Source organism: Nannobrachium achirus (assembly GCF_963921795.1).
Source record: "Nannobrachium achirus genome assembly, chromosome: 11".
In the NCBI taxonomy this organism is placed as follows: Eukaryota; Metazoa; Chordata; class Actinopteri; order Myctophiformes; family Myctophidae; genus Nannobrachium; species Nannobrachium achirus.
Genome location: NC_137820.1, coordinates 51,592,799 through 51,606,365, shown reverse-complemented (window position 1 = coordinate 51,606,365; position 13,567 = coordinate 51,592,799). Strand labels below are relative to the sequence as shown.

General features: G+C 43.5%; 2 protein-coding genes across 2 annotated transcripts; both read right to left on the bottom strand.

The window, feature by feature from the left end:
- Positions 1-2,519: 2,519 nt before the first annotated feature.
- On the bottom strand, positions 2,520-4,559 carry LOC308294425 (CCR4-NOT transcription complex subunit 4-like; the record flags this gene model as incomplete). The annotated part of the gene is made up of 2 exons (XM_080737158.1): positions 2,520-3,154; positions 3,326-4,559. 2 exons carry the CDS (start codon positions 4,557-4,559, stop codon positions 2,520-2,522), a joined length of 1,869 nt encoding a protein of 622 aa, XP_080593284.1.
- Positions 4,560-9,807: 5,248 nt separating this feature from the next.
- Positions 9,808-10,593, bottom strand: LOC308294041 (alkaline ceramidase 3-like; the record flags this gene model as incomplete). The annotated part of the gene is made up of 1 exon (XM_080736746.1): positions 9,808-10,593. The coding sequence occupies one exon, from the start codon at positions 10,591-10,593 to the stop codon at positions 9,808-9,810; it is 786 nt and encodes a 261-aa protein (XP_080592872.1).
- Between the last annotated feature and the right edge of the window lie 2,974 nt (positions 10,594-13,567).

Below are 13,567 nucleotides of genomic sequence, written 5' to 3'. Positions count from 1 at the left end.
GCTCTGCTGTATTTTAAATGAGTCTTCAATGTTTCGATCAATTCAAATCGAAACGTTGACGATGCAATACAAATACAGCAGAGCCTTTTCAGCATCACCAGTGTGCAGATAATTCTCTTTTATGATACGTTTTCTTGTCTTGCACCTGGACCACGGATGTGCGTGCACTGCACCTCAATAAAGAACAGTTGTTCTGACATGAAAAAAGGGACACAGGCAGACAGATCGGACACGGATCTCCATATAGTATGTACATATGGGCAAAGGAACACAGACAGACATACCCCACCTGGTATTGCATACCGGTTTGGGAAGCATTCCCAAGTTGCATTGTTCCAGAGTAGGCTGATGCCCAACAGGCACTGGTCTGGTCTTCAAATAGTTGGTTCTCACTAATGGCACCGTTTCTGTCTACTCGCTAATCTGTCTCAAAAGAGGACTGTTCAGAAACCTGCCTACCACAGTGACATCTTCAGTAAGCAGGTTTGATCATTGTGGGCTCGCTGAAAGCCAATGAGGAGCAGCGATCTTGGTGATATCACCACCAATAAGTTCAACATGATATAAATAACAACAACACGTGGACTTGCTGAAAGGCGAGACCAGTATGTTATACCAAAACTTAATCCACAAGTTTCCAACGTCCCATCGTGCATTGCGCAGAAGGTGTGCAGCATTTCCGGAGTTGCAGCCGAGTGTGATCTACAAGCTCACAGCAGTTGCATCTGCGACGCGACGTGAGCTTGTATGTCTGCTGTTATCCGGTTGTGTCCCACACATCATTCTACAGTAAATTCTGGTGGAAAGAGTTGGATATAGAGTAGACCAAGGTTATTCTCCTAAAAAAACTGAACGATGGTACAAAGGCCCTGCCTTTGTAAGAGCAACGTTCTTGGTGACATCACCATCAAAAAGTGCGACCTGATATAAATAACAACAACACCCACATGAGATCTTTTGTAGTACAGTATGTTCTCCCAAATCTTTAGATACTAAGGTTATTCTCCTCAAAAGACTAACCGACAGTACAAAGGCAAGGCCTTTTAGCCAATGAGGGAGCAGCATTTTTGTTGACATCACCTCCAACAAGTCTTCTTCTTTCGTGTATCATCGTCCTTGATGTATGTTCTCCCAAATCTTTAGATACTAAAGTATATAAAGAGTATAAAATGTAGGAGTCTCAGAAGTAATGTGCTCTTTGATTTTCATGCCCATATATGTTGGAGTGCCTGTTGGGTAGATCTTTGTGCCCATACATGATGTTCCATGCGAGCCCACACTTTCGTAGGAACATTATTTCTAGTTACAAATACGATTTTAAACTTATTTTTTTTAATGAATGCAATAATGCAAAAACAAAGGCCATTTCATTATGCTAACTTTCCAGGAGGAGAAAGGTTGTAGTTTCTAACTTTAGCTTTTTGTGAGATTGTTTGGTGCCTGGGCCTGAAGCCTCTATCATAGTCCAAGGTGAAGAGCTATCACCTCACCACAGTGTAGTTTTCTAGCTATCACTTAAAAATGTGTTTAATGGACATAATGAGGTTTCCACCTGACAGAGACGATATGATCAGCTTTAGTTTAGAAAACTACACTGTGGTGAGGTGATAGCTCTTCACCTTGGGCTATGATAGAGGCTTAATTCTCACAAAATAAAGCTCCAATGTTCACGAATGAGATGGACAAACATTTGCATGTCCTGGTAGATCTTTATCATAAACATTGAACAAAATGTACAAACATTTTCATATCATGGTAGATCCAGGGCAATGAGAATTGTATCCCACAAGATCTGAAAATCCTCATGGATACAATTATTGCAGTCATTCTTTATACCGGTACATGGCAGACATCTCTATGGTGTCTATGATGTACAAAAATGGTCAGAATCTTGTTTTGATAACTGAATTCTTGACACTATACAGTGTCAAAACAACCCAGAATCGCTCTGCATTCTACCCAATTCTACAAAGCTGTTTTCAATAGGCTCTGTGCATAACTGACAACCTCATGTGTTTCCGGTTCAGATCTGCTGCCGAGCGAACCAAACAAAGCTATGGGAAAATGAACAGAAAAAGAACCTTCTGCAAACTACAGTTATTATGCAAAGCGCCATACGGTTATTATGCAAAGAGCCAATACTGAAATAGTTGATTAGATTATATTAGGTCTGGACTTAAGTTATCCAATTCTGTAAAGATCTGAAACAGTAAAATGGTGATGTGAAAACCCTGGAAGTCCCTGAAAGCTGAAAGCAAACATAAGGAAAAGGGTCCAGTTTGGGCTGATGAAATACGCCTAGTTCCTGTCATGTAATATAAGTAATGCTGAAAATGGAACAGCTGGGATAGTGAGCTTCAGTCAAAAAAAGTAAAAAAAGAGAGGAGTTCAGAAGGAGGAAGAAATAAAAAAGTCAATAATCTCTGCTAATTTGATTGAATGTTTCTCTTCAGTGTGTAGGTAAATGTTGGGTTGTGTGCGTGTCTGCATAATGTATGAGTGTGAGGGTTTCAGTGTCCCTAGTTGCGGTCCATAGCAGCACTCTGTAGCAGGTCAGTCTGGCTCTGGCATGGGGGTCTGAAGGGGAAGCCTGGAGGAGGTTTCACAACCTGGCTGACTAACCCAGTACTGTGATGCCCTGGAAGCATACTAAAGTCAAAGAAGCTGCTGTGTGAAGGGCCTGTTACTGTGGGGTCAGCTGTGTGGTTCGATTGTGCAAGGCTACTGTGTGCTGAGGCTGGACCGGCCACACCCATCCAGGGCTGATGTGTTGCGGAGGAGTTGGCAAAGGAAGGGTAGGATGAAGGGTACCCTGGGAAGCCATAGGAGCTGCGGTTAGGGAGGAGTGGAGGGAGGTAGTTTGGAGGCAGAGGGTGGCTGTGGAGATGGCTGGGGGGTAAGGGTCCTGGCGACATAGAGGGGAAGCTGTCTTGCACAGAGAACTTCTGGGTTAGTTGGCTTAGTTTGGCCAGCTCCTCCTCCTGTTGCTGATGCTTGGATGAACCAAAGCCGAATGCTGCCTCCCAGTCTGTAGAGGATGATACTGGGATGCAGTCTGATGTGAAGGGCCTCTGTGGTTCTGGAGTTGGGGGCCAATTGTTCTGTGGGTAGCTGGAGAAGCCAGTCAGGCCACTGGGAATGGGGTTCCTGAAGCCTGAGAACAGGAATTTGGACTCGACACCGAGCCCATCAAAGTGGGAGTGTGCAGCAAGACATGTAGAGGGTGATACTGGGACGGAGCTTGTGTTGAAGGGCCTCTGGGGTTCAGGAGTTGTAGGCCAGTCTGAGTGGTTCTGTGGGGACCAGTGGCAGCCTGCCAGGACACTGGGGTGCCTGAAGCTGTCTGAAAACAGGGATTGGGACTCTGCAACTGGCCCCATAAAAGGGGATTGAGCTGTAAGGCCTGCTACACTGATCGGCACCGGCAAGCTGGATTTGGTGAGGTCTGGAGGGGGAGATGGAGAGTCACAGCCCAGGAGCAGTTGTGAGATTTCACCATTGCCTAAACCAATGATGTCTGTCAGTTTGCCATTTGGGCTGGTGGGCTCACAGTTTTTTGATGAGAAAGAGGAGATCGGCGACGTGAGGCCCAGATCAGAGTCTGGCCTCTCTGGGTTTACATGTTCAGAGTCTGAGCTGCCATCTAATGGCGGACTCTTTCTGTGCTCTAAAGACAGCCCATCATTGGATATCGTGCCTGTGGGCGTTAACCACGCCACTTTGTTAGTGCTTTTGGGACTTTGTAAAGAGTTGGATTTGCCCTTTGGTTTGTCCCATCCTGTGGCTGGGGTGGTCTGTAGGAACGTGGGGTTAACTTTGAGGAGATCTTGTAATAGCTTCTGCTTGTATTCTTCATGCTTACCTGCCTGTATCTCCTCTTTTGTAAAGGTAGCATCTTCATCTCCAAGCTCGTGTAGATATGTGCAATCTGGTTTGGGACATGGCATACTCTTTAGAAAATAACTGCAGTATTTTGTTGTTCCTAAAGAAGCCTTAAGTATTCTGCCATCTACTTTATCATTGTTGACACACTGTATAGCTCTAAGGGCGTCTTCAGACCGACTGTATGTTACATATGCACTGGCAATAGCCCCCTGTGAGCCGGCATATGACGTATTGTTGGTCATCACTTTCAAAGTGGTGATTTTCCCATACTTCCCGAAATAATTTCGCTTTAGTAACTTGGTGTCGGCCATCCTCTGCGATAGCCCCAATACAAACACCAGGTTTTTCTGGATGACGCGCACGTTGCTCAGATGTTTGCGGGTCTCTGTGATCTTCTGCTTCTTCTCATTCTGCTTCTGTTTCTTCTCGTTCTTTATCCTCTGCAGCTCCTCCTTTGACAGTGGCTTGTACACTGCAGGGTCCTCGGTGTATGGCTTTCTGCAGGTGGGGCAGACACCGTTCTCGTCGGTACGGATTTGGTGCCAGCAGAAGCGGCAGATCTGGTAGCCACAGGTACAGGGGAAGAAGTTAACATCATCAATTTCCAAGGGTTCCATACAGAGTGGGCACTCCATGGGATCCTCCTTGACCTTAGGGCTTTGGCTTTGGGTCATAATCAGGTTGTCGGCTTTTAACAGAGCAGATGAGGACGGCCTTCTATGTTTTATGTCTGAATCTAAGTTGATTCACTGGCTAACAAAATCAAGGTCTAATGGTATGCTTAACCCTACAATGCCTTATATAGCCTTATACCAAGCTCTGGTCTGACATCACGCAAATAACGATTTGGTGAGTTCAGAATTCTCCTCTATGTGAGTTGGGTTAGGTTGGATTAGACAGAAACCTTGCATAGCGTTGTTATGATCCATCGAAAGTCATGGGCAACTTTTTGAAATGTGTTATTATACTTAATATCAAGGACGATGATACACGAAAGAAGAAGATTTTGTTTGAGTTGTTGATTTTTGTTAGTGGAAACGAACAAAATAAAATAAAAGATGTTAAGGCTCAAATCGGCTTAAACTGCTCAAATATGGAGACGACTGACGTGATGTCATCGTACTGACATCATAGTTTACTATCATACTATGATGGCAGTCAACTATGATGTCAGTACTATGACATCAGTAGTACTGTGACGTCAGTCATCTCCATATTTGAGCAGTTTAAGCCTAGAAGGTTTAAGCATAAACGTATTTTATTTTATTTTGTAACAAAAATCAACAACTGAAACCTTTTTGGAAAACACTTTCTATGAAGCCCATATGTATACATATATACATAATGCATATGTATATCCCATTATATAATATTATAAGTTATATATATAAGCAACCTTCTATAATCCTTTATATAAATGCGCAGAGATACAGGCTATAGGATAGATAATGACTTAATAATGAATACCCGGAAGGATATGCACTGCACCTTCATTGAAATGAATGAGCATGGAATTCCAGTCAATTCTCCCAAAAATATTGATAAATCCGCAAATCCTCATATATGGTTGGGTCGATGGTATCTCCAAGGGGATCTCCATTTAAAGGCATTAAGGGACACAGACAGACAGACATACAGAGATCTCCATATATGAGCATAAAAGGACCGATGGATACAAAGGGTTAATACCTATTGTACCCGTTGTGAGAGTACCCGCACTATACCCGGCCATAATGCGTTCTCAACGGACAGGGTTCCCTACAGACATTGACCAATAAAAATAGTAAAATCATCAATACTGGCCTCCAAGTACTACAGTATATGCATGCCCATATATGGATCACATTACGTGCACCCATGGGAAGACGGTCGGTAGAATCAGTGGAAGGTCATTACTGTTTAACATGACCCTATTCTGGGGATGTTATAATAGGCTAAACCAATATGTACACAAAACAAGCTATTTTGGGCAGAGATTTGGTGCAGAGCGGGAAGAGGAGTGGACTAACCAAGTATAGGCCTTTGGAGGACCCTGCATGAGCAACAAAGGGCAGTAACTGGTTTTACTCATAGTTTTATCCCACCCAGCAGGATTAATAACCGCCTTAGTGCTCCACTGAGGAAAACATTTCAAAATGGGAGTGTTATTTTCCACAGATCATTTGAAGTTTTCACAGAATATCCACTGTCAAAGTTAGCCTGCGCTTTTTTTTGTTGAAGGTGCCAGAGGCCGTGTCTTCATTTACTATTTCTGGGAGCTCCACAAGGAGGCACTGCATATCATTCACTTCTAAGAGTACGTCATCCTTGGAGACGCTGAGCTGGCATTCTGACGTGGAGAAAACATTTGGCATGTCAACCATCAGCTCCACCCAGCGACGACTGCCTTCAGAGTCAGTGTTCACTCTGAGCTGGTACTCTAACTCTGATTGAGGGTGTGCTGTTTCTTTGCTGGAGATCACCTCGATCAAATTCTTCTTGTTTTTCACTGGCCCAGCAATGAGTTCAGTTGCCAGGTTTGACTCACTTTCTTGCTCGCATTGAAAAGAAATCTGTTGTAGGAGTGAAGCAGGGGTCTGGGTGGCAAGGAGTGAGGCTGTATCAGGTTGTGTGCTTCTGGGTGCAGACAATTTTGTCGGCTGCCAATCCACCCCAAGGCGACGGTGAATATCTGACAACCTTCCCTTGATGTTGCTACTGGTGACTGTGTACTGTTGAGATAACTTCAGGCCATGCTGATTCTGTGCAAAGCTCAGAATCAGCAGGTATAATTTCTCCATTGCTCTGTTTGCCTTCAACAACCCCAGCACCGTGGGGTTAAATGCCACGTCCAACACAGTATAGTCTTTGTCTCCTTCTACGATTCTTTGCAGTTTTCCTCCAACCAAAGGCATTGGTTTAGTGAGATCCTCCTGAGGTGCAGGTACACGTCTCCATGTACACACATTGATGTAAAGCATTTCCTTTGGTTCCGTTATTATTTCAGTGTGAAGGCATGAATAAGGTTCAGGTGGGGAAGTTGCTCCTTTCTTCATGTGGTGTTCAATGAATCGCTGGTAAGCGTTCTGGTCATTTTCAGAAAGATCATCCAACATGGACCAAAACTGTTGTAACATCTCTTCTGAACACCCCATGGACAACATTCTAACTCATGCAGCTATAAAAGCTGTCTACCAAGGCAAAGACAAACTTCAATAATGAATGTTCAAGAGTATATAGGACAGCTAGGTTACAAAGACCTGAATGCTCGCTATGCAATGACAAAATACACATGTAAAAGGGATTTTTAGCATGCACCTTATACACTTCATATAGGCTGACCAAGCTTTGGTCTGACGTCAGACCTAATGTTGACCTTACACAGGTATGTCCTGTATTTTTCATCGCTCTCCAGAAAAACAAGATGGTATTGATGTCTTTTGACTGGTACTCTAACTCTGATTGAGGGTGTGCTGTTTCTTTGCTGGAGATCACCTCGATCAAATTCTTCTTGTTTTTCACTGGCCCAGCAATGAGTTCAGTTGCCAGGTTTGACTCACTTTCTTGCTCGCATTGAAAAGAAATCTGTTGTAGGAGTGAAGCAGGGGTCTGGGTGGCAAGGAGTGAGGCTGTATCAGGTTGTGTGCTTCTGGGTGCAGACAATTTTGTCGGCTGCCAATCCACCCCAAGGCGACGGTGAATATCTGACAACCTTCCCTTGATGTTGCTACTGGTGACTGTGTACTGTTGAGATAACTTCAGGCCATGCTGATTCTGTGCAATGTGGAACTCCATATTTGGACAATTAAGCTGAAGTAGAGCTTCCACAGTTCATCCCTCTCTCTGTCCAGTCAGTGATTGCCGATCCAACCAATATGCCCATATTGGGTATATAGTCCTACTGATGCCATCAGTGATCTCCATATATGGGCATAAAAGGAACACAGGTAGACAGACAGATACAGAGATCTATGGGCATTGGGCATAAAAGGAACATAGACAGACGGTGTGGGTACAACGTAGCCTGGCTTGGCCAGATTAAATACTAATGCAGCTAACTAACTGCAGTATATATCCCCTCCTTGTTTTAACAAGGGTGGATTGTCTAGCTGCGCTAGGCGAGGTACGTGTACTCTGACAAAGAATTATGACAAATATCAAACATACATCAGTAAATGAATGTAGGCTATATTTGTTCAATATGACTAGAAGCAGAGATAAAACATATCCCCATCCCTGCCACTAATTCGCGCAGAGACCCATGGAGTTTGGAGTCAGCATGGATAGGGTATCACAGCACACTCCTGGTTCTGCACGTTTCACACACATTGCTCGGTTTTGTCTTTGTTCTTACAGTAGCTGCTTCCCTTGCCGTTTATGTACTTGCAGGATGTACAGTTTTTAAAAAATCCAAAAATGTGCCCGGAAGTCCTGTGATACTGTATCACATAGGACTTACCGTATCACTGATACGGTAAGTTGAAAGTAGGCGCACCAGTCATGCTGCTTAGAAACCTGCAAGCAGGTCCCGACCGCACTCTCAAGAATGGCGATAATGCATTTAAATGATGGGCAAAGTAATTTACTGTGAGATTGCAGTAGGCACAAACAGCGGTGAAAAAATCCTCCTCCCAAGAATACCTCACTATGACAGGGGTGATGAGCTTCCCTTCACCTTCATTAGACGACAGTATGGTAAGACTAAATTAATTTCCAAGCGGATTCCTTGTGGCTCGCGTCACAGCAACCACCTTGCATTCCCAGAATTTCATCTTTCTAGTTAGGTACTGCTTTTTATGTACTTTTCTATTGTTTTCATGTAATTTTAAATTACGTGATTTGTTTTGTCTTTTTTTGAGCGGTGCTCCTACGTTTCACTTTGTGTGTGTCAGCCAAAAATAAATATTCTTGGTGACGTCACCATCAAACTGATATAAATGGCTGGAGGCTGAAAGTTGGATGATAGTGGGTGGAGGTGGATGAAAGTGGGTGGAGGTGGAGGAATGTGTGTGTGTATGTGAGTGGAGGTGGGTGAAAGTGGCTGGAGGTGGGTGAAAGTAGCTGGGGGTGGGTGGGGGCGAGTTAAGTTGGGCGGAGGAGCAGCATTCTTGGTGACATCACCAACAACATGTGCGACCTAATATAAATAACCCTCAATCTAGATGTGGTCACCGAGGCGTCACCATACCCACATATCCAGCACCAATCGCAGTACTTGCACGCTCTACTTGTTGTTTATTTTTATTACCTTCTGTAAAATGTGTCTTCCCGTAAAATGTGTCTTCCCGGGTCTTGAAAAAAAAAAGATAAATAGAAGTTAAAGTTAGAAAAGGTCATTTGGGGTCTGTGTGTTTCTATGCATAATCTAATAGTATTATATGTGGCACTTCTGGGTTGTGTGTTGAGTTCCCAGCACTGATATACTCTATGGCAGTCATCTCTGAATGGTCCAAACTGATTTAAATGAATGTCACTCGTACCAACAACCTTCATGAGCAGATCTTTTCTGCTTCTGAAAAGACCACCTCTGTTGTTTTGGCTTCTTTTTGTTACATTATATCGTTTTTTCAACGAGTGACTGTTCTGGGCTTCTCTATGAACGTTCATCAGATATCATTCAAGCCTGGTTTGACTTAACGTTTTCTTGTGTTAATGCTATATGCATGGCTTGAGAAAGTGGGAGTCAACGTTATTTCTATGAAGCCTTTCTCAGGTACAGTATGCAGGCTCAAGGTAGAAGGCGTTGTTGAGGACGGTGGCCACCTTGACGCAGTCCTCGCCGGCCACGTTGAGCACGTCCAGCCGATGGGGGATGGTGTGATGCCTTAGTCCGGGTATATTTGGCCTCTGGTCGGGTTGTTGGGATTGAGTTCTCAGCAGACTTTCTACTGCTGTCATCATCTCTGAATAATGGTCCTGATGCCTTCAGGTTGTTTTCTGGGATTACATGTGCAACGTAGGCCACACTCCACAGATAAACTTTACCTTTGGTCTGTGTCCAAGGTAGGTTGACCTGATCTGGATGCTAAGAAGCATGTGGAGGTAAGCCCCAAGGGTTGTGAAGACATGCCACCAGGCATGGAACTGTGTCACTGAACCAACAATAGGTGGTAGTGCATGTCTGCTGGCTCTTAATGAGCCACAGAAGATGCTGTCAATATTCCACAGTAGGTATCCAAACAGGAAGCAACCTAATGAGGTATAACACATGGACTTAAGCCATGGGTACACCCATGTTACTATGTAGATAGATCGCACCACTAGGCATGTTATCAGAATGCCAATCATGAACTGATGAAAGAGAGGCTCCTTCCATTGCAAATAGACCAAAGTGACACAAACACTGAAGATGAACGATAATGCAATAGAGGATAAACTGACGGTGTTCTTCTGCCTGAAGGATTCAAATAGACAGTAGACAATAACACACATGTAGTAAATCATTGGCAACTCGTCCAGCAACTGCATCTCATAGAGCAGAGTCATGTGAAAACACCAGGAACCAACGCCAACAGCTGCCAGTCCCAGAAAAGAGCTGACGTAGCGGAACTCAAGGCCATCTCGGTATGCCTGGATGGCACCATAGATTGGAAGAAGGATCATGATCAGGTTACTGATGGTGTTCCAGAATTCTGCAATGTAGAAAGACACAACATAATTCTCTTCACACCAATCCAGTGTTGAAGTCGGTGGCCCCCAGTATCCCTGCCTGTCTAAAGATGGAGCCATGATGGCAGAAGAGCAGTCCAGCTATGCAAAGAAGTCTCCTCTCTCTCTGTCTGTGTCTGTCTCTATGTCTGCAACTCCGTGGATGGCACTCAATCAACGTTTGCCAGCAATAGCACCACCAGGACAACACTTGACAACACTATATACAGGCTGACCGAGCTAACATCACACACAACACAAACCGTTGCCTAACAACAGCGATTTGCACAGGCATATCCTGAATGTGACATTGTGCCTGTGGTTTGAATTGAGGTTTGTGAACCCACGTTTTTGATTCCCTTTTGTTTTGTACAGCACTATATTTTTTCACCCTTAAAACACGGTGTTGACATTCCTTTTGTAATTCCTTCTACATACCTAGTTGTTTGCTGTTGCACAAAAGTAGAAACAATTGTTTTTGGACATTCATCTAGACATACAGAAAATTCATTTTTTGCCATCTGTCACCCCATGCTCTGAACCATACGTTTTGTTGCCACCACTTGTTTCCGTTTGCTGTAGCCAATGAGCCATGTATGGTACATATATGTACATACAAACAGAGAAAGCCAGATGTATAGGAGTGGTTAGCACCGCTCAAAAATAGAGTATATTACATTTGGCTTAAGGGAGGGACGGGTCGGCGGGCAGACAGGCCTGACATCACACTTAAGCCCTTTGCACACAGGCGCGTTTAACCGCACAGATAAAACGGACAATATAATTTTTTTAAAAGAAAACAATGATTCTCTATGACCTCATGCACACCGGCTCCGAATTAGCCGTGCGACGAGTGGCTGCCGCCGTGCGTTTTTTCTCGATCGAACCCAGTTCGATTTGTGCGTCTTGTCGCGTGCGGTAAAAAACTAATCACTCCTTTTATGACAACTTTTTGGATCCGCTGCGCCAATTCCGCACAGCCTTGCACACCAAATCCAATGCGTTTTATTCATGCCGCAAACGAAAAAAACGCAACTGTCCTGTGTGCAAAGGGCTTTACAGTATGTCACCACTGACACAATGCAGCTACTCCCAGTCCCAATTACGGAGTGTATTTGCTGAATGTGTCGTCATGGCATCAGGTGCAAACAAATCAGTCAGCTCCATATATGGGCACAAAATGGGGCATGCCCATATATGACTCGAGGGAGTGCGATGCTCACTGTCGACTAGTGCGGATATCCAGTTGCCCATATATTGGCCATTCCAATGTACATGTACTGAATATCCATATATGACATCAGGGCTCTCCATATATGGGCATAAAAGCGTCACAGGTAGACGGTTACAACAGGTTCTCTGACAAAGCCCCCGACACCATGACTCGACGTACTGTAGGTGTGAGGGCTTTGTAGCAGCCTAAACCTCTAGTTTATAAAATCACCTCAAATAGCACCTGTATAAAATCACAGTTTCACATGATTGTTGAAGTGGACTGTTTAAAGAAAACCAATCAAAAACAGCAGGTTAGTGAGGCACCATATACACGACTGGTTTGCAGGTCACAAGAAAGAAGGGAGTTGCATGCCAAACCAACTGAAATGTAACTAGAAGCAGTGCTCTTCTGAGCACAGGTCAGGAAGGTTATTGTGAACTCCTGGTGGTGCTATAATAGGTCAATGTGAAAAGGGTGTCTTCTTCGGCCTTTCACAGCAATCGAGACGCTGCATGCATGATTTTGTTCCAAAAATGTATTTTGCAAAAGTCTACCTGCTGGTGGCGCTACAACAGGCCAATGTGAAAAGGATGGCATTTGTTTCTTGACCTAGTGGGAATGTGGGTGCAAAGTTTTACGGAAAGTGCAAGCTGCGTTCATGATTTGAGGCATTTTTTTTCAAAACTGACCAATCCTGCCAACTTTGGAAGCCAATGTTAATATGAAATATCTGAGAGATAAATCTTGATCACATGCCTGTAGAGATACTGTGTATTGATTTGTGGATAAAATCTGAAGGAGTAATATTAAAAAAATAGGGGCGATTTCATAATCTCGGGCTCGGCCATGCCTTTCGGCCTGGCGGAGACAATAAATTAATTACAAAAACATCTTACAATGAGGTGTGAAGGACCGGTCATGAGAGTTCATAAATGCAGTGGCTAATGAATAAAATAATGGTGCTTATTGACAGGGTGAAAACAAAGACAAAGGCAATGCAAAAACATGGCGAGAGGAAGGACCAATATAATACCCTAACATCTGGGCAGGTGAGCATAAAGTTCTCCTATACTCAAAATGTTTTCCCCACCAACAGTTAACTCCCTCTTGGAGGCATGACTTATTGACTTTGACTATACAGATTGTTCTAAACTTGCCACCAGAGTGCACTTTTCAAAATGTTCCACTGGAGAAATCCTCAAAATGGGAACCAGATGTGTCACATGTAAAGCAGTGTAAAACTATAGGTGGCAAAACAAAATACGATATCTTGTGAGTTGTGTTGTAACAGCTGAATAGTATACAGTGCCACATTTGCCATTGTATTGGTCTGAGTTTGAGCTGCTGTGTTGTGTTCCCAACTCAATAGTCAAAAATAACTTGTGTACAGTAAGTCACTCACAGTTATCCTCGTGGAATACACGATTTTCATCATATGGTTTATCCTCTTGGGGTTACGGTTAATAGGCTCTAATATTTAATGTCACCACAAAATCAGAATAATGGAAGGTTGTTGACAATGACAGACATCTACAGTAAGTCAAGTGTGTGCGTGTTTATTTGTTTATTTGAAAAGGATCCCCATTAGCTGATGCCGTACAAAAATGGTATCAAAGTGTAAAAAGTTATTATGCAGAATGCCCCATTTCACACATTTTTTTAATGTATAAAACCCTTTTGAAAGCCGATCTACAAGCTCACTATGCCTCGCATCGCTACACATTGGGAGCTTGTAGATAAGCTATTTTCAAATGGCAGAAATGTACAGTATATAGGGCTGAAATGGTAATATGTTTTGCAATAATCAAAATCTACAAAGTAACTGGTAACTAAAGCTTT